General features: G+C 35.7%; 1 protein-coding gene across 3 annotated transcripts in view; it reads left to right on the plus strand.

The window, feature by feature from the left end:
- Positions 1–23814, plus strand: part of LOC149072601 (uncharacterized) — a 165049-nt gene that overhangs the window by 129363 nt on the left and 11872 nt on the right. For all 3 annotated transcript variants that reach the window (XM_089246933.1, XM_089246934.1, XM_089246932.1), the window contains one exon: positions 22313–22675. In XM_089246933.1, the coding sequence (XP_089103059.1) occupies positions 22313–22675 (363 nt within the window). The remainder of the gene's footprint in view (positions 1–22312; positions 22676–23814) is intronic.

Consider the following 23814-nt stretch of genomic DNA (forward strand, 5'->3'; position numbering starts at 1 on the left):
GAAGAGATATTGAAACCGGAGCGATATCATTGGAATATATTTGCAATGTGCATCTGACGATACCATTGCTTTTGACTTACGTTGTGTATTCCCTGAGATATAAGCGTTTAAATAATTTCATCACGCAACTTTTTGTGAATGCTCCCAGTATAGTCGGAATATTTAAAAGACGTATTCACGTCAAAATACAGCAATCTATTTTATTGCGCCTTCTGTGGGAGCCTCAATTAAAGTGTTTTGACCCGGAATAGTCTCGCCGTTCTCGACTAGAGTCAGCAATAAAATGAAGTCCGCTAAGTATTTGAGCATACTTAATGATTAGTGCCCGGAAGTTCAGGCAAAATGCCATAAATGCCTATTTCTTGCCTATTTTGAAACCTTTTTTGTAAAAATGTATTTTTTGAATTTTTCCTGCCGTAAATGACTATCGTTACCATCGATAAACATCGTTTTCTGTTTATCCGTGAATTTTAGAGGTCATATTCTGTACAGATATAATAGAAACTTCAAAACAATTGCTCATTTTAAAAACTTCCATTTTGAGTATAAATTCCTAACAGGAAGCCTCACTCCTCGCAAAATAGGCGCAAATGCCTGAGAGATCGACATTTCAGGAAACAGTGTTGTTCTGCCATAGACGTGACAAAGATTTGCATCGCTATTATACATAGTTTTCAGATAACAATCACCGTACCATCAAACTCATTTTGATATCGTGAGAGTTCTAATTAAAAAAAATTATAACTATTCACTTTTATTATTATTCTTCAATTTTTGCTAACATTATTTTGCATGTTAGCTAATTGCGTATTTAGTATTATATTAAATCACCTCCAACCTAAGCTTGAAAGATCACAAACACTTCTGTTTTGGTAAAAATAGTAACAACTTGGCTTGAATAATAATAATAATAATATATATTTATTTATTTATATGTTAATAATTTACTGATATATATTATTTATAAACTGATAAGGAACAATAGTTGGTGTAACGGCAGCCAATGTTCGGACTCTTAATATCTTAGTTCTTGGTAATTTTTCTTTTCGTCCATTTATTATATGCCTTTTTAGTGCCTATTTTGAGGATTTTTAGTGCTTTTTTGCCTACCTATTTTTACAGTTTTTAGTACTTAACTTCCGGGCACTATTAATGATCATAATTACCCCTTCCCTACTACTACTACTACTACTACGTAATAATAAACCACATATGCACCTCGTCCATGTTCCCATATGAAATCTCTAACGAATTGGTTCATGTTGAATGTGCGTGAACGCATTGTGAACCTAATGTGAAGTTTGTTTCTATGTAATGCTTGTTATAGTGCTATCATAGGCCATCTATTTTTCGAACTATGAGTAAAGTGTAATGACTAGTTATTCGTACCGTTGTAGACTAACCCTTCACTGAATGCAGTGGACTTCAGTGTACTTTACTACCCATTAACGAACAAAATTTTCGGTCCCAAGGCTGTCCGTTATCGAGAGGTTTCACTTTATTTTACTTTCTCAAGATAATGGCATGTTCCAGAGTGACGATGTCAAAAACATATTTGTCTGAAATTGTGAAAAAAGTGGTTGAAAAGTTCCTGTCATCATTCAGTTTTTAATAGGAAGGGCGATATTCAGAATAAAAGTGAATCATGGGGCGATAAAGTCCTCAATGATATTCAAACGGAAGATATGAAAGTCCTAGAATTTCCTAAAAATGTATGCGCTAAAAAGCACCAAGTCCCTACTAATGAACTGTTATTGCCAGTTGCACGGATTTACAAGAGTAGAGTTGCTGAAGGTATCGTCCCTAAAAATAAAGAAAGCTATTCAGTTCATCAAGTGAAGCAAAATATTTGCGATCCATTTATGCAAACGCCCCAACTCTGGGATGGTCTGAATTTAATTCAAGACAGAATTTCAAAGTTAGTTACTACATTCGTCAATAGATGTCACTGAATAATTTTGAAATTCCAGCTAAATTCAATTCCGGGCATCCCAGCTGAGACGTTTGCATGGGCATAAATTTGGATTCGAGACTGCACGATGTTATTGCTCCGAGTGGTGGATATTACGAAAATACCGTATCTCTCTCCAGTGCCGTCTTAAGGCATGGGCCCACCCGGGCATGGCCCGGCGGCCTCAAGAATAGAAGGGCCTCACAAAAATGAGATCTGCTTGAGATTTTTGAGAATTTGCCTGGTAGGGCCTAAGAAAAATCATTTGGCCCGGGGGGCCATAATGCTCTTAAGACGGCCCTGTCTCTCTCTCTCTGGTGCTTTAATTTTTTTCCAGGCTGCAGCGTCATCTGTCGTTGAATTTTGTAACTAATTTCTGAATGCTTTCTGACTTGAAATTTACGGTTTTCTTAAACACAATGTAGGTGAAGTTTCATTTCTAACGCTCCCCGTTCCCTTTTTTGTTCATTTTTCAAATGTTCCAGTCAATTTTCAGACACCCTATACATGATTCATTCAGATATGAGGCTTCTACACTAAATCGTTGTCCCTACACACCAATTCTGCGTCGGAAATCTTTTTCTTATCATTAGTTAAACAGTTAGTGATAGAACTTAAGCAGTTCATCAGAGCTTTCGTAAATTCTTCCATACAATGGCCAGAGTCAAAAGTTTGTAGGTACTGAGATGAAAGACATGGTAAGTTCACCTTATGTTTTAAGCAAAAAAAAAAAGGAATTTTGCCACCAGAGACCACCAATCCTCCTAGGGATGATCTTTGTATGGGAAGTCGAATTCGGAAATGGGGAAAAGCTGTGATAATACCCTACTGTGATCTCTTCTCCTTTTATATTGTATATCCTTGGTTTTCTACTTGGCCGAATATATAAAGTCTCGATGAGAAAGCAATTAAGGAAGAATGAGGAAGCTCGGGTCTCTCTAAGAAAACTTTCATCTCTCCAAACAGCTTAGAGATGGCTACAAATCCACCGCTCTATCTCTGCGTCTATTTCATTAAGCCCCTTAGGGAAACAAGACCTATATACCCATTCCATTAGGGTTTCTAATGGTGAATAAACAGTTTTCCACATACGCGAGATGCGAACGAAAACAAGTACAGTACACCGCATTCACACGCGTCTGACTGTTCCCTGTTTGGGTATATTTCTGTGTGAGGTTCAGTCTACACAATCGCCAGTCCCGCCAAGTTGAAAAACCCGCTATCATTTAGCGGTTGTTAAAATAGTCATCATTTCCGCTATCCGCGGGCATGAATCTTTAGATGGTATTCTGGCTTATACTTTCATTTTCACCATTGCTTCTATCGAGTCAGACGGAAAAGCCAAGATGGAGGGGAGGTGAAAATAGTTTGAAATCATCGATGTGAATAAATAATGAAATAGATGAAGCGAACTGCCGTCGTATTCCCCCGTATTTCCCGGCATACGGTAAAAATTAAAGGGAGACTTGTTATTGTAATGTCCGAGCTTCGTCGTTTCCCGGCATGCCAGATGAAGCGAAACTTATCGAAAATCATTGGAGACCGATGTCAATCGATATTTATTAGTAGGGATTAATGGAATAATGGTTTGCATCTTTTTATATATGTTTTACGTATGGAATTTCACAAATCAAATCAAATTTATTCATTTTCAACATACAGAGATTTAACATTAGTTTTGTAAAACATATTTATCATCCAGAGGCTTTGATGCCTGTACGGATGATTGGAAATTTACATGATAATTAATGAATAAAATATATATAAAACATACGACATGAACAGAAAAATTAAAAAAAAAAGACATGCAACATAAACGAGACAAAACTATCAATGTCAAACAAAAGCAACAAGTTCTTAATGCATGACGAGAAATGTAAAATAAACAAAACGTTAGAAAAATATATGAAAAAAACAATGAAACTCGCACAAATATACATAGACAACACAAACAAGAACATTTTTTTTTTAATTGAAAAATATACATAATTAAAGTGGCAAAGCTAAAGTGAATAAATTTTATTGCTTCTCCTAAAGGTCAAAATAAGAGTCTACATCGTGTATTGAAATTAATAATTTGAATAATGATTTTTTAAATGACTCGTGTGTGGATATATTTTGTATTTCTAGTGGTAGTGAGTTATGTAATTTCGGAGCTAAATAAAATAAAAATGTTTACGAAAAAATTTCTTTCCTAAAAGTAGGAATACGGTTAATCGTATGAGGTCTTCGATCGGAAACATCAGCTTTTAAACTGTATAAGCCTTTATTATGGTTTAAGAAAAGAATAATTCAAAAAAGAGCATTATGGCGTAAAGGAAGTAGATTAAGATTGGTAAAAATTGTAGAAGAATGAGACTGACCCCGACTCAAAATTTTGAAAACTCTTTTCTTAGATTGAAAATAAAGGCAATAAATTAGTTTTATAATCACCACCCCATATAATTGTACCATAATTTATAAGTGAATAAAACCAAGCGTAGTACAGATCTTTTAAGAAATTAGTAGAAACTTTCTTACTTATATAAAAAAAATTATATAAAACAAAACGAAATTTTTAAGTAATTCATGAACATGAGATTTCCATTTTAAATTTCTGCCTACATTTATAAGTCCAAGTATTTAATACTATTCACTTCTTGAATTGAATCGCAATGACAATGAGGTTGAAAATCACAAGCGAGGGTGTGAAATTTAAGATTAAGATGTAAATCAGATTGCATGAGATTGAAATTAACGTATTTGTTTTCTGTAAATTTAATTTTAAATCATTAGCATAGAACTGTTTTTGAATTAATATAAAATCGTGGTTAATATGATTCTTAAGACTGTCGAGATCATCACATGAATACATTAATACCGAATCATCGACATAAGTGATCATGGAACCGTCAAATTCTAAATTACATAGATCATTAATGAAAATCAGAAAAAGTAAAGGACCTAATATAGATCCTTGTGGGACTCCTCTATTTATATGGACATAATTACTCAAATTATCCTGTATTTTAACTCTTTGTTCTCTATTAGATAAATATGAAGTGAATCAATTTAAAATATGACCCCGAATACCAGCGGAATTGAGTTTTTGAATGAGAACATAATGGTTCACATTGTCGAAAGCCTTCGAAATATCTAAAAATATTGCAACAGTAAATTTGCTCTTTCAATGCCATTATAAATAAATTTCTAAAAGGCCAAAAGGGCATTTTCTCAGCACCTCGTCCTTTTATAAAATCAAATTGGTTTTTAGCAAAAAAATTTACAGAATACTAAAAATTATATATTCTAATTGAAAGAATTTTTTCAACAAGTTTAGAAAAAACCGGTACAATTGAGATAGGCCTATAATTCAGCAGAGAATTTTTATCGCCAGCTTTTTAACAACAGGAGTAACAGTGGCTCGTTTCAGTGACTCAGGAAATTCAGCAAGGTGAAATGAGGTATTTATGAACTTTGTGATAAATGCGACACTATTTGCAGCAAACTCTTTAATCAAATGTATATTAATTCCATCGTTATCATAGGAATTGGTTTTAGAGAAAAAATATAAAGTATTATGTACCTCAAGATCGACTACATCAAAAAAGACAAAGGAATTTATGGCAGGCACAAGCTATTTTGTAAAACCATCATTGTTACCAAATAAAGACGTATTGTGGCTTATATGATCAAAGTGGGTGTTGAATTGATTTGCAAGTTCTAGAGTATCAGCACAATCTGGCAAAACAATAGCTTTATTTTGGTTTTTCACAATACTGTTAATAAACTCCCATTTCTTTTTATTTGTATCGCATTTCATAAATTGTTGCTTGTAGTATTAAATTTTAACTAATTTAATACGCATTTTAGGCTCATTGGCTGTGCATTGATCTGTTCTGTAGATTCTGTCAAAAGGATATTTCCGCATTTTTTTATAGTTTTTCTTTTCTACGAACCATAAGTAGCAATTCGTTTGTCATCCGGTTATTATTGAATTTAATTGAATTTAATTAGTTTTAATCTTTTAATAATAAATTTGGTGACAATAAAAACTTAACATTCATTTACTGCACCAATTTAATTATCGTGAGGTGTTGATACAGGGGCGGATCTAGAGCTCGCTGTTGGGAGGGGTGATTTTACAAATCGCTTGAAAATTAGTCTCAGCATAAGGTGACCATATGCCCTGCATTTGTCTTGTATTTTCCATGACAGTCCCGTTTTTCTGTTGTTTTTTTCATCCCGACTTTTTTGAAAAAAAATGTCCCTGTTTTAACCGTTTTTTATTCGAAGTTTTCTTGAATTTGTTATTTAACTTGTTTTTACAATATTATAGAAGTTATACAATATTATACCCTAAAAAGTCGCGAATTGAAGAACATAAGAAAGAGGGTTTTGCAGCGAGATTGTACTTGACTCAAATTTATTGTGAGTTCAGTGTTACGTTCTCGTTAAAACGCGAGTAAAAAACCTCACCATTCAGCTGGGGAAAAGCAATGCCTTCTAGATACTGTAGTATCTAGGAAGCTTTGGAAATAAGCTTTCTTTCATGCGTTTTGGCGAGAACTTCACAGTAGATGTGAGAGCCAAATAGGGACCTTGCTGTGGAAACCCTCCTAATGTATACTTTTTATTTCATGACCTTTCTGGGGGTTTTATGCAGACCTATCTAAAGCGAAAACAAACTTCAACATTCTTAGTTATTTTTCATAGTGCTTGTTCTGATTCCGCAATAAAATTTGAATGTTGCTGTTGTAGTTTTTCGAAATTTTGCAAACAAAACGGTAACCTGCAGTGACAGAATGCAAAATATCTCGAGCGCATGCTGAAAAAAACCGATTACCCAAATTTCATATCAATCCAATCATCACAACCTCCCACACGGCCCTTCAAACCTGCAAAAAATTGCATTTGACCCAGTTTGCGAAAAACAATATCACCCACTTTTTAAAAGCCATTGCACGGAGACTATAGTGTCATCTACTAACCAAAGTTGTAACTAATTTCACAAATCGGCGTATTTGGAATTTCATTCCTGTCCATCAAACGAGAGAGAGAACTACTTGTGTGTGTGTGCGTGCGTGCGTGCGTGCGTGCGTTCCATCATTTTATTCAAGTTATATCTCTCTCTTCTCAAGTTATATCATTTCAAATTTAGAGAGTTCTTTCCGAAACACTCTGTGTTTCACATTTTCACCAAATCATGTCCTGTTATACAATTAATTTAACTTTTCAGGGCACCTAGTCATATGATCAAGTTTTAAGTTAGAAAGTACTTCGCTTTTATCACTTCGCTTAATAATATTTTGTTCATTTAATTTTACAAAAATTTCTAATTTAAAAGCCATAATATGACGAACGAGTCTGTCATTTTCACTTAATCAAGATGACGGTAGAAGAAGCAAACACATGAAATTGTAACTATCTGAAAGCAGTTAAAAAAAAAAAACAGGAAAAACCCCGAGATGAAGAGAACAAACAAGATTCAAAATCACCCGATTCAATCATTACTTAGGATGAGATATTTAGAAATTACCTGGAGTCAGTAACTCAAATTTTCCGGCATGCCGAGAAGTCTGATATGAACGAATAAATTGAATTAGGCAAATACCGCTTCGAGCAAAAAAAAACGAGGGTAGCAAATATCTTTTTCTCTTCTCAAGAAAAATTATCTGCAAGACGTTTCATATCTTAAGATTTCTCTTCACGAAAAATACTGAAACGAAATAGCGCCTAATTTAATCATATTTCAAAGGCATTTTTAAGCAGATCATCGATTTTTATTTTTAGCTGATGAAAGCCCGGCTTTTAGTACTTTCCAAAAAGACAAATTGATTTTTGTTCAAGTTCCTGAAGTTTTTAAATCGATTTCGACATAGTTATATTTTTCACCATATTAATATTGCTAACGCATAAAAATTGAATTCCTTCAAGATAATGAAACTTGTCTTTTTTAAGAGTATCGTGTTATTTATTTGTTCACAAAATTGATTTGAAATGACATTATTTAGTACGAAAACTGGAGTTGCAGAAGCTTTTTTTTTCGGGTTAAAATAATTTACAGAATTTCCATGGTCCAGTGTATATTTGAATATATATTGTCAAAAAAAACCCACTATACATATTTCTTTTCTCAATTTTTTTTGTATTTTAGAAAGGCTTTTAATGTCTTTTAAAATCTTTTAATGTCATTTCAATACAAAAAATACGGCTGTATAAGTACAATACCTTTTATCTAGAAAGATTTGATTATTTGTCGGTGTCATTTTTTTGACAGTTGCTGAAATTTTATGTGTTGAGAGATTCATAAAATCGCACCAAATTGAAAAAAAAACCGAAAATAAAATTCAATAAAACAACTATCAAAATTTGCTAAGCATGATTTTGTCTGTTTCAAGATAACAACAGTAAAATAAAGGAAAACTGCATATTTTACCCAAATTAATTCTTTTAGCTAATTAAAATATCCACTCTAATTTCTTATCCCTCTATGGTTCACCCCATAAAAATGTATTATTGAAAAAAAATATTTTTACAAAAACGGATGTAAATCGGTGCTGTTAGCATGTTTTCAATCAGGCTGGTACTACACTATAAAAGTTTGATAAAAGTCCTATTATAAAACTTGAAAAATGCAGCCAATAAGGTCAATGGTTACATTTTATAGAATGTAACCAATAACCTTATTGGTTAGATTTTTTAAGTTTTATAAAAGGGATTTTATAAAACTTTTATAGTGTAATACCGGCCTTAAAACAATACATCAACACAGCAATTTGATTAATTAGAGTGGATTTTTTAATTAGCTAAAATAGTTAATTAAGGTTTAAATATGTAGTTTGCCTTCGTTTTAATGTTATCTATAAACAGATAAAATCTTGTTTAGGAAATTTAAGTACTTTTTATATAGAATTTTATCTTAAGTCGTCTCAATTTGGTGTGATTTTATAAATCTTTGAATATGTAAAATTTCAGAAGCTCTCAAAGAATGACACTGACAAGGAATCAATTCCTTCTAAATAAAAAAGTATTGTAGTTATATAGCTCCATTTTGATTCAATACTATCCACTGTGCTCTATCTGCTCTATGGTAAAAAATAATTTACCAAAAATCGAAATGTTGTCGATATTTTCTCGAGCGCTCATATTTAAAAGCTTCACCCGTGGCCGTGCTTAATACCTAATGATGCTTATAATCTGACTCGCCTAACGACAAGATACAAGGCTAAAAAAATTGAAAAAAATTAAAAAACACGAAACAACACACACACGTACAGAGATTTATTAACTAGCTAAGTATTTAGTTAATTAATATAGGAGGAAGAGACTTTAATGGCGGTAATTTATCTTAATTTTCTTAATAATCTTTTGGGCTACAAGTCACGTCGTCAACTTTCGACGTTGTTCACCTCTAACACCAAAAATTAACAGCTTTCACGTCCGAAAAAAAGTAATAAGAATATTTTTAGGAGAAAAATCAATAGTAAAAAATAATATTATGATTAAAATCTTTCTGCCCTACCATCGCATGAGTTTTAAGATAATTTTCGGTGACTGAGATTAGAATTTGAGAGCCAAGTTTCAAATTACCGATACATTAGTAGAAACATTTGAGATCGGTCTTGAAAATTCACAAGTTTCGTTTTATTTGAGTTAAATTAAATTTCTTCCCGGCCCTTTTTTTACTGATTTTCATACCGTGTATTTATGCCACATGTCAAGTACAATTCATCATAAGAATAATTTTCACATGTAACTTAGCGTTCTCTTACATAGTTCCGAATTGGGGTCTTACCTTTTAACATGGCCAAACAAATTCAAAAATATATGTTCCAGTCGAACTATCATTGAAAACATTATTTAACAACTGATTTATTTCAAATTTGGTGCATATATTCCCCTGTATATATGCTATACTATGCTAACACAATTTTATGCATAATTTTAATACTTATTTTTGCAAATTTTCAAACATTAAAAAAAATTTATTGTTAACAATTTGCACGCATGATAACATGGCATGGCAATGTAATTGAACAAAAGTTGATCCAAAATAAAGAAAACAGTTTACTTCATCAAATGAAGCAAAATATTTGAAATTCATTCATAAATACTCATTAAAAAATGAAAATAAATAAATAAAAATGTTAATAATAAATTATAATAATTTCTTTTGGTTTTTTAATTTTTATAAAACATTTGAGTTTTATATTTAATTTAAATACGATTGAATCAATCTTTTGCTTCTGGATGAACTGAACAGTTCTCTTCACTGTATTTTGAATCGATATTTATTTAATTAAATCGACGTCATGCCATTTTATCATGCGCGCAAGGTGTCAAAAATTCAATTTTTTTTTCTTAATGTTGGAAAATTTGCGAAAAAAAGATAATCGTGAAATATATTGATAAAATTGTGTTGAGATAGCATAACATATGCAATCAAAAATTTATGCATCAAATTTCAAATGAATCTGTGATTGAATAATTTTTTTAATGATATTTCTGCTAGCGCAGAATTTTTTTTATCATTTTTGACCATTTTTAAAAAAAATCACTTGATCGATATTCCAAAAAAAATGTTTTTCCCCTCAATTTTAAAATACAAAATATTCGGATATTTACAATTCTAGGAATATTTACGGTCGAGTGAAATTCAACCTTAAAATCGAGTGAAAATCGAAACCAAACAACCGTTAACACTACAGAGACTCTTCTTTTGTTATTAATATTATAATGCACACAAATAATTTATATCGTTATTATATTTCCCACAAAAGGACAAAGATGGTATTAAATAGAGAAAAAAAGATATTAATTCGTAATAAAGTGCTTAAAAATCTCACCAAGTTTTAAATACTGGCTTTAATTACACTTTGCAAAACGATGAAAATTAATGAGGTTTTTTTTTTCACTTTTAATTACATTATTATTATTATTTCGGGTATTAAATTCCATTGTTTTGAAATCCTTTCGCTCCGTGAAAAAAAATGTCTTCAATAGCAAAGTCTTTTAATTCAAAAGTAACCGAGCTGTGTGTGTGGACTTAATTTGAGTGATTTCTTGTTTTTATTCCCGTTTCCTTCATTCTTTTTGTTTCACCCTCCTTAACTCTTTTCCTTGAGTTGTTTCTTCAAATTAGCTGATTAACTGCATCCCAAAGAGATTAAACAACATATTTGTTTGTTCTTTCCCAACGTTTCTAATGAAATTTTCATAAAAAAATGCTGTCCCGTTTTGTTTTTCGTCTGTTTTCCAAGAGCCGCGAAATGAAACCATATATTTTTGTTTTTTATAAGTTTTTATTCAAATAAAAGAACCTGATTTATTAACTGAAATATTTTTTTTTACTCGTATTAGCAATACGCTGATTATTTTGTGTGAATGTGTTTGAGCTCATTTATCCAATGCACAGTCGAGTCTGCCGAGTCTCCTTAACCCCTTTGACTCCCACGACGTACGCAGCGTACGTTCTCTCATTTGGATATTTAGTGACCCCGTACGTCGTTCCTTTAATACAACATTTCTGAACCCAAAGACCAGTAAAATATTTGAAGCAATTCGACGGACCACGAACTTACGGCACACACACACACACATGAGCAGTGTGACCATATATATGAAACGGCGCATATAAATTCCGGTACATCCCGCATTTTACGTGACGTTTCTCTATTTTTGGGCGTTTCGAATTCTTAATAGAATAGTCCCGTTTTTTTTCTTGTTTTTTTTTTTTTTCAACGAAGCTTATTCGAATTTGTATACTTTATTTACTGCGAGTTCCATTTGCTTTTCATTTCTCAACGTCTTTGGTGACAATTGACAATGTTCCATATGTTGCCTGCCAATGATCCCAATTTTACGTATTTTCTTAGTGCAATATAAAGTCAAATATAGTCCCCCATGATGCGAGCACTTTCTTTTCGTAAAATGAACTTCTGTTCACTGAGATTTGCAGCAGCCATTTATTTCTCCCACCCTTCAACAATTTAGAGCTAATTTTCAAATTTGTCTTAAATTGAATTTTTTTGGCTACAATTAGTCATATTTAGGATCACAATTTCCTGTATTTTTCTCGATGATGCAAGGTTACTTAAAGTATGAAGGTCTAACTTTTATTCGAATCCATAAGGATATTGCTAATTAATCAATTGCAACAGTTGAATGTATTTTCATTTAGTGAAAATTCAATTATCAAGTCTGCTTGCAGACCACCCGTGCCCTTGTCACGGACCATCTCTGGTTCGTGGATCATAAATTGAGAAGCGCTGCTTTAATAGAATGCCTGAGTGTTTGAACCTGATTAGAATCAGTGATATGCAACTCAAATAAACAGTCCTGTTCGGGAGTATGTTACATTTATGTTTAAGTATGATACATTCGACGCTCGTTATAACGACCCCAATTGTTCCACGAAAAACGCACGGTATTTTAGGAGATCGTTATATCGAATGTTTAAAAAAATCATAAACTTTAACTTCTCCAGAAAACTGTACTGTATTGATTTTTTTTGGAATTTTTAAAAAAAAATCATTCTTTTACAATATTGCAATAAAAATGTGCCAAAAAAACACAATTTAAATACATAATATAGTAGGTAAATTTTTCACTTACGAAAATTCTATAGTATGGTCAAAACTTACTTTTTTTTTTTTCTATATGCAGTAAAATAAGTTCACTTACCTTTATAATATCCTATTGGGAAATTAACCCTGCTGCACTGTTCGGGTCTATTTGACCCAAAACGAATTTTTGGCCAAAACTTGTTTTATCAATGAATTCTCGTGATTTTTTTCTGACTTCATCAGTTGCTACCTGGCCAGTTGCGTTCTGGTCAACATGACCCGAAGAAGAAAATTTATTTCAAAGTCGTTAAGAGTTCTCTTTCTACATCAATTTGAGGATGTAATTTTTTTATTGAGACTAGCGAGTCTTTGAAATTCCTTTTAACGTCATTGAAGCGTAGGGTTTCCCATACGGTGTTCCGTGGAGAACCCTAAGTGTCCATAAGACTTCACCAACGGTTCGATGAGAAATAGTAATAAGCAGCAGGGAAAAACAGTTCTACATATTTCTCTAAATAATGTTCTAGCCACATAGGTGTTCCTCTTAAACATTCTTTTACACATTTGGGTCTCCAAGACCATGAATTCCATTTAAGAGGATCCGCCTAAACCGAAATCTTTAAAAAAAGCTCTTCCTAGTTTTCTAATATATGAATGCGTTAGGAAGCAGCGATGGAAAAGCTTGTGTTTACTCCGATTTTATTCAAAAACCTTTGGTTACCCATTCTACATAATTACAGTGACAATCGTTCGGCTAGTGGCATCGTTTATTGCTATATATGTAATTGAATTCAATTCACACACACAATCGGATGTTAACTTATTATTTTTTCACTTATTTATTAGCGCATGGTTTTTAAACTAACATGCTATTTTATTACCAAACTAACTAACCAGTTCTTTGTTCTCTCTCTGTGTTATAAAATAATGGTATTTATTCACGTTTCCCCTATTTCCCCTAGATAGCTATTTCTTCATGAAAATCGAAGCTCTCGCTGATGCAAAAGTTGAGATAAAATAGACTGATTCATTCGAAGATAAAAATCTTTTGAAAGAATCGGATAGAGCGGAGAATCTACGTCTGAATTTGAAGGTCATACGAGCATTGAATCAGAAATAATGTTTCGTTTCTATCACTGCGTTGTACGAAAAGATAATGTAATTAAGTTTTCAAGTTAGAACTTCAATACTTGGTTGAGTATATCTACTTCGCAGAGAAACAAATGGTAAAACTATGGCGTAAAAGTTGCAGGTTTCAACAACATATCTCCCTTGAAATCTTCGGCATGTGGCTGCTTTGATGTAAATGCTACGAAATAAGGCACAACACAGCAACTAGATCACCTGGAAATATAAATATTTGGGGATAAAATTGAGTAGAGAACTCTCTCCTAGACTGTAGTATCTCGTGAAAATTGTGCCTCGGACGGTCAGTTAGTTACATGTAGGTGTTGGTGCCTTCAAAATTGTTAAATAGGCTTAGGATATTCGAATATGAACGTAGCATTAATATGAACATTCGCATAGCCATAGAGACCCTGCACAGTAAATATATAGGGTAAAAAATGAAAAAAAATTCATCCTTGGGCCCACAAGCCTATCATCCACCCCGTTTTTATATGGGGGGGGGATGACATCTCGTGTATGCTATTGGCAGACCCGGTATAACGTCACCCCTGAGGACCGAATAAAAATGATTGCATAAGCGATGTGACATAATAACAAGTTTACCCAAACATGCTCTTTGCACAAAGAGAACTGACCTTTTGAAAATTGACTTTTACAAGCGGGGTGACGTTGAAAGTGGTAGACATCATATCGAGTTCTTACTGTATAATGTTTATGTGTTGAAAACAAGTCATTTTTTATTTCGGCAGCAGTTCATACGTCGTTTTTATTATCTACACAAAAAAGAGCCAACTATCTAACTGTAATTAATTAATGCAATTAAAAGTCAAATTTTAATGAATCAATTAACAATTATTCATTTATTTACAATTGCTTCAAAGGTTTTAAGTTCTTGGTTTTTTTTTGCAATAATTAACAAGCATTAAATTAGAGAAAGAACAGAAAAGAGGTTTACGGAAAATTCACCGACAGCAATTCGCCGCCATGCAATTCACCACCAGGAAAATTCACCGCTGGGAACAATATATTCACTGACCAACAATTCAGTTCGACACGAGTCAGTGAGTGAGGAATGACAGAGTGAGTGTGTCAGTAAATGATACAGTAGTTAGTGAATGAGTGGTTAGTGTTGGTGAGTGAGAGCGACCTAGTGATAGAGTAGACGATCTAGTGAGTGAGGAGGTGGCCTAGCATGGGCGGAGATACGGGCGGAGGCATGTATACGGAGGAGTACAGCGTAGGGGGGGACAATGCTCCCCCCCCCCTCTCAGCATCAAAAGTGCAGTGGGCAGATCTAATGTATATGTGCATATATGAATTGGCATCATCATCGTGCCCCCAGACTTCCAAGTGTATCTCCGCCTATGCGACATAGTGAGTGAATGAGTGTCTTAATTGGTGACCTAATGAGTGAATGAGTGTAATAATGAATGACTCAGCGGTAAAATGACTGACCTAGTGAGTGAGCGTGTCCGGAAAATTGACTGACCAACAATTCACCGAATGGAAAATTCATCGCGCTGGGAAAATTCACCAACTAACAATTCAACAATTCACCAACTTACAATTCAACAATTCGCCAACTAACAATTCAACAATTCGCCAACTAATAGTTCAACAATTCGCCAACTAACAATTCAACAATTCGCCAACTAACAATTCAACAATTCGCCGACAACAGTTCGACACGAGTGAATATAACCACAGAAATCCCCCCTTCAAGTATTTATTCAGCTTTATTATTCCTAGAAAAGATAGTCCGAGTACATAACAGCGTTGAATTTCGAAATTGGATGTCCCAGAGGAAAATTCCATCAAAGGAACCATCTCTCTTCATTCATCTCGCAACGGACTGAAAACGATCAAACCACCGATATATTTAACGCCTTTTTGCCCAAATATTAAGCGTCGTATTTTACTGAGCTTCCTGAAGATTCAGATTTACGGTGAAACCCCCCACTCTCGAGGGGATTCTCTGGCGTTGTTGGTTCGTAGTGTTTGTTGTTCAGGTGTCGGATAAAGGTAGCGGTGGAAAAGGATAGAAAGACGCTATATACTGACTGCGTGAAGCTAAAACATGGCGATGAAAGAGGGGCATCATCGTTGCCGGGATTTAATCGGGAAATTGTACACGGTATGGGTCTAATATAGAACCTCGTTTAATGTCATTTCATAAAGTGTATTGAAATCGCTGAAATCTGAGGAGATTAAATGTAAAGTGAATTAGGGAAAGTAGATAATTTTGAGAGCTGCGTGTGAAGTGTTACAACGATTTTACCAGATATTGCGAGTGTATAGATGATACATCTTCGATTATCTAATTACACCACTGCTTATGTGAGTGGAATTCGAAGAATTCTCACTACTTAGAGTTGTAAATACCTCTCCGATATGCACGTTATTGTGACTACCTCCTATTTTTGACATCAACTGCGTGTAGCTGATGAAGTAAAGGACGTGTCGCGGGCTGGCTTCGTGCAAATGTTGAGGTGAATATGATAAATTGGTTACTATGCATACTTACCAATCGTTTTGGTAAGTTTGATAAATTTATCACTTTTACCGGTGAATATGCATAATGCCCAAGTGTCGTTGGTGAATTTGATAAATACTTGAAATTTATCGCCTTTATCTGTGATTGTGCATAATACCTTAGTGTAATTTGTAAATTTGACAGTTAAATCATATGAAAAAAAAATTCCCGATTGCGTCTATAGTGTGGATATATACACGTAGGCGGACCCCCATATAATAACAAATTTTACGATCGTATCTCGATATAATGACACAATACATGTATAAATTATCATGTATAGTACACCATACAGTACGATTTGTCATGTTTACCAATGAGGCGACGCTTGGGTGTCATGCATAATCGCCGGTAAAAGTGATAATATTTTAGTACTTATCAAATTAACCAACAACGCTTGGGTAAAAGTAATTAATTTAGGGAAATTTATCAAACTTACTAAAATGCTTGGCGATTATGCATAGCACATTTACACATTTACCGTAACATAAACATTCTGAAAATGTATCAGTCGTTACTCTCACAGGTTAAACAAGTTATTTATCATATTTTATATATATATAAAATTTTGAAGATTATCGAATTTCAAATTAAGCATAATATGATGTGTGAAACTGGGCGATTTGTTTAATATTTGGTTACTGTGTTATTTAAAGTGTACCTTAATCAGACAAATTGAGTGTTGAACGTCTACTGAAAGAATGCGTGACGGCTGACTGACACACTAAAGTTGAGCAATCCCAGCTGGCAATCCCCCTGATCATACATGATCAACCCATGGCCCGGAGGCCAAATGTAGCCTTCGGAGTTATATGATGTGGTTACGACTTTAAACCGAATTTTGTAAAAATGAACTAAGCGACATATTTCTAGATCACTAAAGCGACCCACGGTGCACTTTCACATCACTTGATTTCCTCATGACACATTTTCCGTCTACTGAAACCGTACGGCCCCGAATGTTGCCAAATCAGTGGTAAGAAATGAATAATAATTGCAAAGAAATGTGGAGAAATTGTTTTGCCGGTAAAATTCAAACTATGGATGTAATTGAATGGACTAATTTGCAAAAGAAACAGTAGTTTTTGATGAATTGCATCGATATACTAGCTGGTAGGCAGATAATGAAAAAGTGGGGCCCAGGGTAAAATTTTAATGACTGAATTGCCCGTATTTCACCACATCACTTACGGCGGACACAGGTCTGCGTATTTTCGGGGTCATTTTACTGGTGCGGCTTATACACCGGAGTGGTGTCTCTGGCGCGGCCCGTGACACTGCAGCTGACCATTATGTTGGTCCTTGAACAGTGAGAAGTTCGCCACACTTCTGATCTGAACTCTAAATGACAAGAAAGCTAACAGGCCTTTACCTAAAATGTCTGCGTGGATGCGATGCATGGTGCTCCATACAAGACAAATAGTCACTACACTCATAGTAACGGAGTTACTTCTGGACAAACGACTTTAATTTCCGAAGCGGTATGAAATGTGCACCTCTTCTGATTGGTAAAGGATAGTCTCCTCGGGCGAGTTACATTCTAAGCTGCGTGAAATGGACGGCTGCTACCGTATCCGGGGAAAAATCTCCGAGAGGAGAATTCTGTAACATTTCTAGGAGAATACAAGCTAGAGATAGCAGTATTGTTTCTGAGAAAATTTTATCTGGCATATAATCTAGGTTCACTAATACTTCTGGATGTGATAAATTTCAACCGTTATGATTATGAATTCATCCGTGCGGATCATGAATATCAATAAATTTTTATTGTTTTTCCTGGGACGTATAGGATCTTCCAGAACTGTAGTACGACATACCATGTGGTTCTGAAATGTCTGAAAAATTTAGGAAGGTCATTGCGAAGATTTTTCGGTCCTGCTGATTCAAAGTTGCATTAAGAGTAACTTTCAAGCGGCTTTGGCGAAAATGGACCAGACTTCAGATATGCATCTCGGAAATGACGAATGTAAAAGTACTAGTTAAAGGTTGTACAAAATGCACGATTCCTGACCAGAAAACTTCAGAGAATTTGTGTTGTTCAGAATTCGTGTAGCTGCGCATGCCTTCACCGCGGGAACTTTATTATCAACTGAACTAAACCGTGTCTTCTACCACTTTAATGCGGCATTTTCTGGCACCCATTCATGATAACACAAAATACAATTTTAGGCATCTTCTGCCAGTACCGTCTTAATGCATGGGCCCCACCCGGGCACCTCAAAAGTAAAGGGGCCTCACGAAAATTAGATCTAGTTAAAATTTTCTAGCATTTATCTGGTAGGACCTCAGAAAAACCACTTGACCTGGGGGGCCCATGATGCTTTTAAGACGACCCTGCCTTCTGCTACCTAAATGTGGCATTTCTGAACACACACGCTCATGACAAAAAAAATTATTATTTTAGACTCTCTATCACCCTTCACAATTTAGCCAAAACCTTACAAGTTATCAATTTACTCTCTTTACTCTATCAATTTACTTTAAAATTTCACAAATCACAATAGCAAATATGAATGAAATTGCGATTGATTTTTATTTTTTGACTTCACCTTTCATCGCCATTTCAAGTGGCTCTGTCTTATGAAATTCTGAGATGAAACTATTCATCTCAGTGCTAAGTTTTATTAAAATGAACCTATATATAAGTCGGATTTTAATTAAATTAGCAGGAATCAAAAAGCCTTATTAATGCATCCAAAAACATTTGTGATTCAGGAATCCGAAAATCTTTGGCTTCCTGAAAGCTTGTGAAAACTTTTATATACACTGCTCAAAACAATTAGGGGAGCACATGGTTTTAACAAAATTACGCAAAGATGTATACCGATAAGTAACATAAAATGAATCATCCATAATTTAAAGCCTAGCAGGAAACGGAAGAAGAAAACTTCATATGCAAATCAAAGTTCATGACGTCAAAAACCAGAAAAGGGAGATAAGGGCAGAAATCGGGATGTTGCAGAAACGTCTGTTTTACGATTGCGCAGTATTGTTTTTTGAGACAAGGTGACTTGAGGATGTCTCAACAACGTGATTTACCGGAATCCATGGCATGGCGTGTTATAGGCAGACTGGAATCCGGGCAAACACAACGTAGTGTCGCGGACGCTGTTGGAGTCACCAGAAGTGTTGTTGCAAGGCTGTGGAATCGATTCCAAGAAACAGGAAATGTTAGACGTCGACCAGGGCAAGGTCGGCCACGCGCCACTACAGCAACTGATGACCGGTATATACGGTTAACAGCCCGTCGAAACAGAACAGAGAATGCTACGCAGCTGCAAAGACGGTTGCTCTTGATCATTTGATCATTTTTGTCGCACCACGGTCATTTTCTGCACACGAGGGCTAATTAGACCGGGACCTACAAGTTATTGCCGATTCCGAACGGCAGGCTAGTTTTTCGTACTCATCGAGAGGTTGGTGCGCTAACCCCTCGATGGGGGGGACTCCCTGTGGTAGCAATTTTTGCTGCGGTCAAGTCGCCGTTTTTTGTTGTACCCCTGTGTCAGGAAAGTTTTCTGACAAGGACGAACTGGGTATCGAACTCGCGACGCCTCTAAACATCCTTTGGTACTTTAGGCGAGCATCTTTTCGACCGGGCTACCGCGCCCCCCGGTTGCTCTTGGCAACAGGACGAAGGGTGTCCAGCCAAACAGTACGTAATAGGCTTCATGAGGGAGGGCTCTATGCACGTAGGCCAATGGTCTGCATTCCGTTGACCCCACGCCACCGTGCGGCCCGAAGAAGATGGGCTGCTGAACATCGAGATTGGGAGCAACATGATTGGAGCCAAGTGCTGTTTACAGACGAGTCCCGATTCAGTCTGGAGTGTGACACCCGACGTGTTCTGGTATGGAGGGACAGGGGCACTCGAAATAACCCCGCATTCGTTCGTGAAAGGTCACAATACAGACGAGCTGGTTGGATAGTATGGGGTGGAATCAGCATAGGCGGACGTACGGACCTGCATATCATTCGGAATGGCACTTTGACGGCCCGAAGGTATGCAGACGAGATACTGCGACCTCATGTCATCCCTTACGCTGGAGCCATTGGAGATTCCTTTGTTTTCCAGGATGATAATGCCCGACCGCATAGAGCTCGTCTGGTGGAGAACATGCTTGAAGCTGAAACAATACAGCGTATGGAATGGCCAGCGTGCTCTCCTGACCTGAATCCTGACGACGCATTGCTGCGCGACCAAGGCCGCCTGTTACTGTCCGAGACTTGCAGATTGCACTTCTTGAGGAGTGGAACAGTATTCCCCAAAGTCTGATCGATAACCTCATCGCATCCATGGCAAACAGGTGTGCAGCAGTCTTAGCTGTTCGAGGAGACCACACGCCCTATTAAAACTCATGCATCATGTCTAAACAGTACTTTTTTTATCGTTTACATGTAACCAAATTGTTGCCCTAAATCATCTTTTCATGTTTTTTCCATATTTTCAAAGAATTAAAGCTTAATTCCAAATTTTTTTACGTCTTTTTTCTGTATTGCGCATTGATACGCGTGTACTATCCATTGTATGCCAATACGTGGCTGTCTCGCACGGTTTTCTTCACTTTTTTGCTTGCTCCCCTAGTTGTTTTGAGCAGTGTATATGAGAGTAGTTTTAAATTCATTAGAGAGATAGCAACCACCTCAGACTTCAATAAAGTTTACCTTCAATTTTGATGCTATTATGCTTTTTAGTGCGAGTGTAATTGAAAAATTAGATAGATTAGAGATCTTGAATAACTTCTAATCATTCGTTCCTTTTTGATCAAATTGTATTAGATATCCATTCAACGCTTCTTCACTTCAATATAATTCAAATGTCCGGTGTATCGTCATAGAATAATTTTCTTATACAAGCTTTTCAGTTAAATCGTGTGTGTAACGTGTGTGTAACGCGTATTACGTGTAACAGTACGTTATGGAGGGTGCTCAACCTTTTGGAGATTGCGGGCCACTTCATGCCACGGACCACTCAAGTGATCTGAAAATATGCCCTAGGTTCCTTAAGTGATCAAGTGAAATATGCCGCGGACAGCTTAGGTGATCTGAAATTTTGCCGCGGTCCAGAATGCGATTTGAAAATGTGCTGCTGTGGTAGCTTATGAAATCTGAAAATGGGCCAAGGGCTATATATATATATATATATACGGATCTGGAAATGTGTGTGTGTGTGCCACTGGTCATTCAAGTTGTTCGTTAAACTTTCATGGGCCAGTTGAGTGATTTGGTAATCGGTCACTGGTGACAATCGAATAAAATATTCAGGGCCGGACCTAGGCAGGTGCGAAGGGGGCTACCACAAAGGTCCGCTAAAATTTATCGGCCGCAAAACGGGATAAAAATACTTTGATTACATTTAGACTTCGAATTCTTAACGAAGCAATAGCTTAAAATTCTGTCCGAGACCTCTAGAGGTCAGACATCGAACCCTCTGGTCTAGAGTTTTGACAACATCCCTTCCCCCCAAGCCAAGAGAAGGGTACAGATGAATCTGATACCCTGGGCTCTGGACCAGGAGAGGCGCTAAATTCTTCTTTTAAAATTATTCAAAATTGCACGGAGGAGGCATAATACATGCTTGTCCGGCTGAAAGAGTATCTAGTTGCGGCTCTGGGTAGATAAACCCTTCTCAAGCCCTGACAGCCTTTAAGTGCCTGGGGACACACTTGCAATTTTTTTCGGTGGGCAGCGGGGCCCTATCGTCTAAATTTATTGTCTTTTATGGAAATATGAAATGGTAGTTTGATAGTCATAGTCAGTAAACCTGGGGATGGGTGGGGCACAAGGGTGTTCATGGAGACTAGGGGATTAGGAGACCCCGTTTTAGAGGGCCGGAAAATACTCAAGACCATTCCTGAAAATGTTTGATGATTTTTAATTTCTTATAAATTTTTATATAGCAATACACTAATTTTTAACCAAAAAACTGCTTTCGTGAATGAGTTTAAAAAATTAGGTTTGTGGTCGTGGGCCATATCCGATGACTTCCAGAGTCACATTTGGCCCGTTGACCATGGATTGAGCATACAGCATATGGTGTATATCTTTCTATGAGAACCTCAAAGCTTTGGATTCATGTAGCCCTGACATTTGCAAACACTTTTCCAACCATTAAATTTCAGCTGTATGATTCAAATCATATTTTCATTTCAGATCATTCTCGTGACGGAGCCCTGCAGACTTATACAAGATTGAAGAACGTGACGCAAACGGTGACTGACTCATACAGCACCGTCAAAGGGGCCCTGACTACTCTACACCAACAATATGAAGAGTCGAAATCGGAAAGAAATCTACTTCGACGTTATTCTATTTTTCGTACCATAATCAAGGCTGTGATACGGCTGGATGCCCAATATTGGCTGCTGGTAGATGTCCCAAAACAAGAAAAACAAGAGCAAGTGGCATCATACGTCCTCAGAGCATGCGCTGCTCTCGAAAAAACGGCTGAATCCAGAACTGATGGGAACTCATCCAAACACTCGGAAAACGGGCACAAGGAACCCAGGCTAGATGGTAAAATATTTTGAAAATTTTGATGAGGGCCGGTCCGTTTAATCGATTAATCGGGTCAGTTAATAATTAATTAATCATCGCAGTTTAAAATTTCGACTCGATCAATGCGATTAAAAATTTGCGTAAAAAGTTTGTGGAATATTTAACTTGATTTTCTTAACAAAACCGATTATACGACTTAAATTATGAACCTTTATACAGTCGGACCCCGATTTCACGAACTCTGATTTAACGAATTTCTCAATTAAATGAATTTTTTCTGAAATTCTGGTGAAAACAGACTAAAAAACCCTATTATAACAAATACAACTGATACCCCCTATTATATTAACCCCTTTTTCAACGAATAAAAACCTCGATACAACGAATAGTTTTCGAACTATCCAATTTTTTTTTCTTATTTCTCGTCCCCCAAAACCACAATCTGAAGATTTGATTGCCCAGGAGTAAGAGCATCATGAGCCCCCCAGGAGAATCTATTTCTGTGAGAGCACCCCCCCATCTGACAAGAAACGCCTGCCTACCAATTCACGTGCTTTATCTCAAAAATCCTAACCAGATTTCATTATCATGAAGCCCCTGTGCACTTGAGACTCCTTGGCTGTGCCCGGATAGGCCCACGAAATAAAACGGCACTGTTGCCAATCGGTTCACACCAAAAATAGTTACTTCAAGTTTTTGTACCATGTCTTGATGGTACCAGTAATAATAGCAGTACCTTTATGTACCAGTAATTATGGCAAGTCATCTGGAGAAAAAACGTTTTCAAATTCAAAGTCGATTGAATTTGATAAAAATGTTGGACGTATCAAACAAACTTATTCTATCAAGCAAGTTTATATTGTTGTTCTTTTTTTTCAATTGTCGTCAGAAATATGTTGTAACACCAACCCTATGTTAATAACTTTTAAAATTTGCCGTTTCGAGTGTGTTTATGCTCTGATCAATTTGACCCAGATTTAACGAATTAAAACTGTCGATTTCTTCCGGTTCGTTAAATCGGGGTTTGACTGTATAACATTTTGGATAAGTGACTATATATTTAAATATATTTGGATCAATATTTTGGTCCAATTTTTTTGGGCATGGGAAAATACAACTAGACTCAACGAAAACTTTTTATTACAGTTTAAAACTGA

Source organism: Pholcus phalangioides, unplaced genomic scaffold (assembly GCF_987345545.1).
Source record: "Pholcus phalangioides strain wild (caught in Gottingen) unplaced genomic scaffold, Ppha-v1.0 ptg000017l_1, whole genome shotgun sequence".
In the NCBI taxonomy this organism is placed as follows: Eukaryota; Metazoa; Arthropoda; class Arachnida; order Araneae; family Pholcidae; genus Pholcus; species Pholcus phalangioides.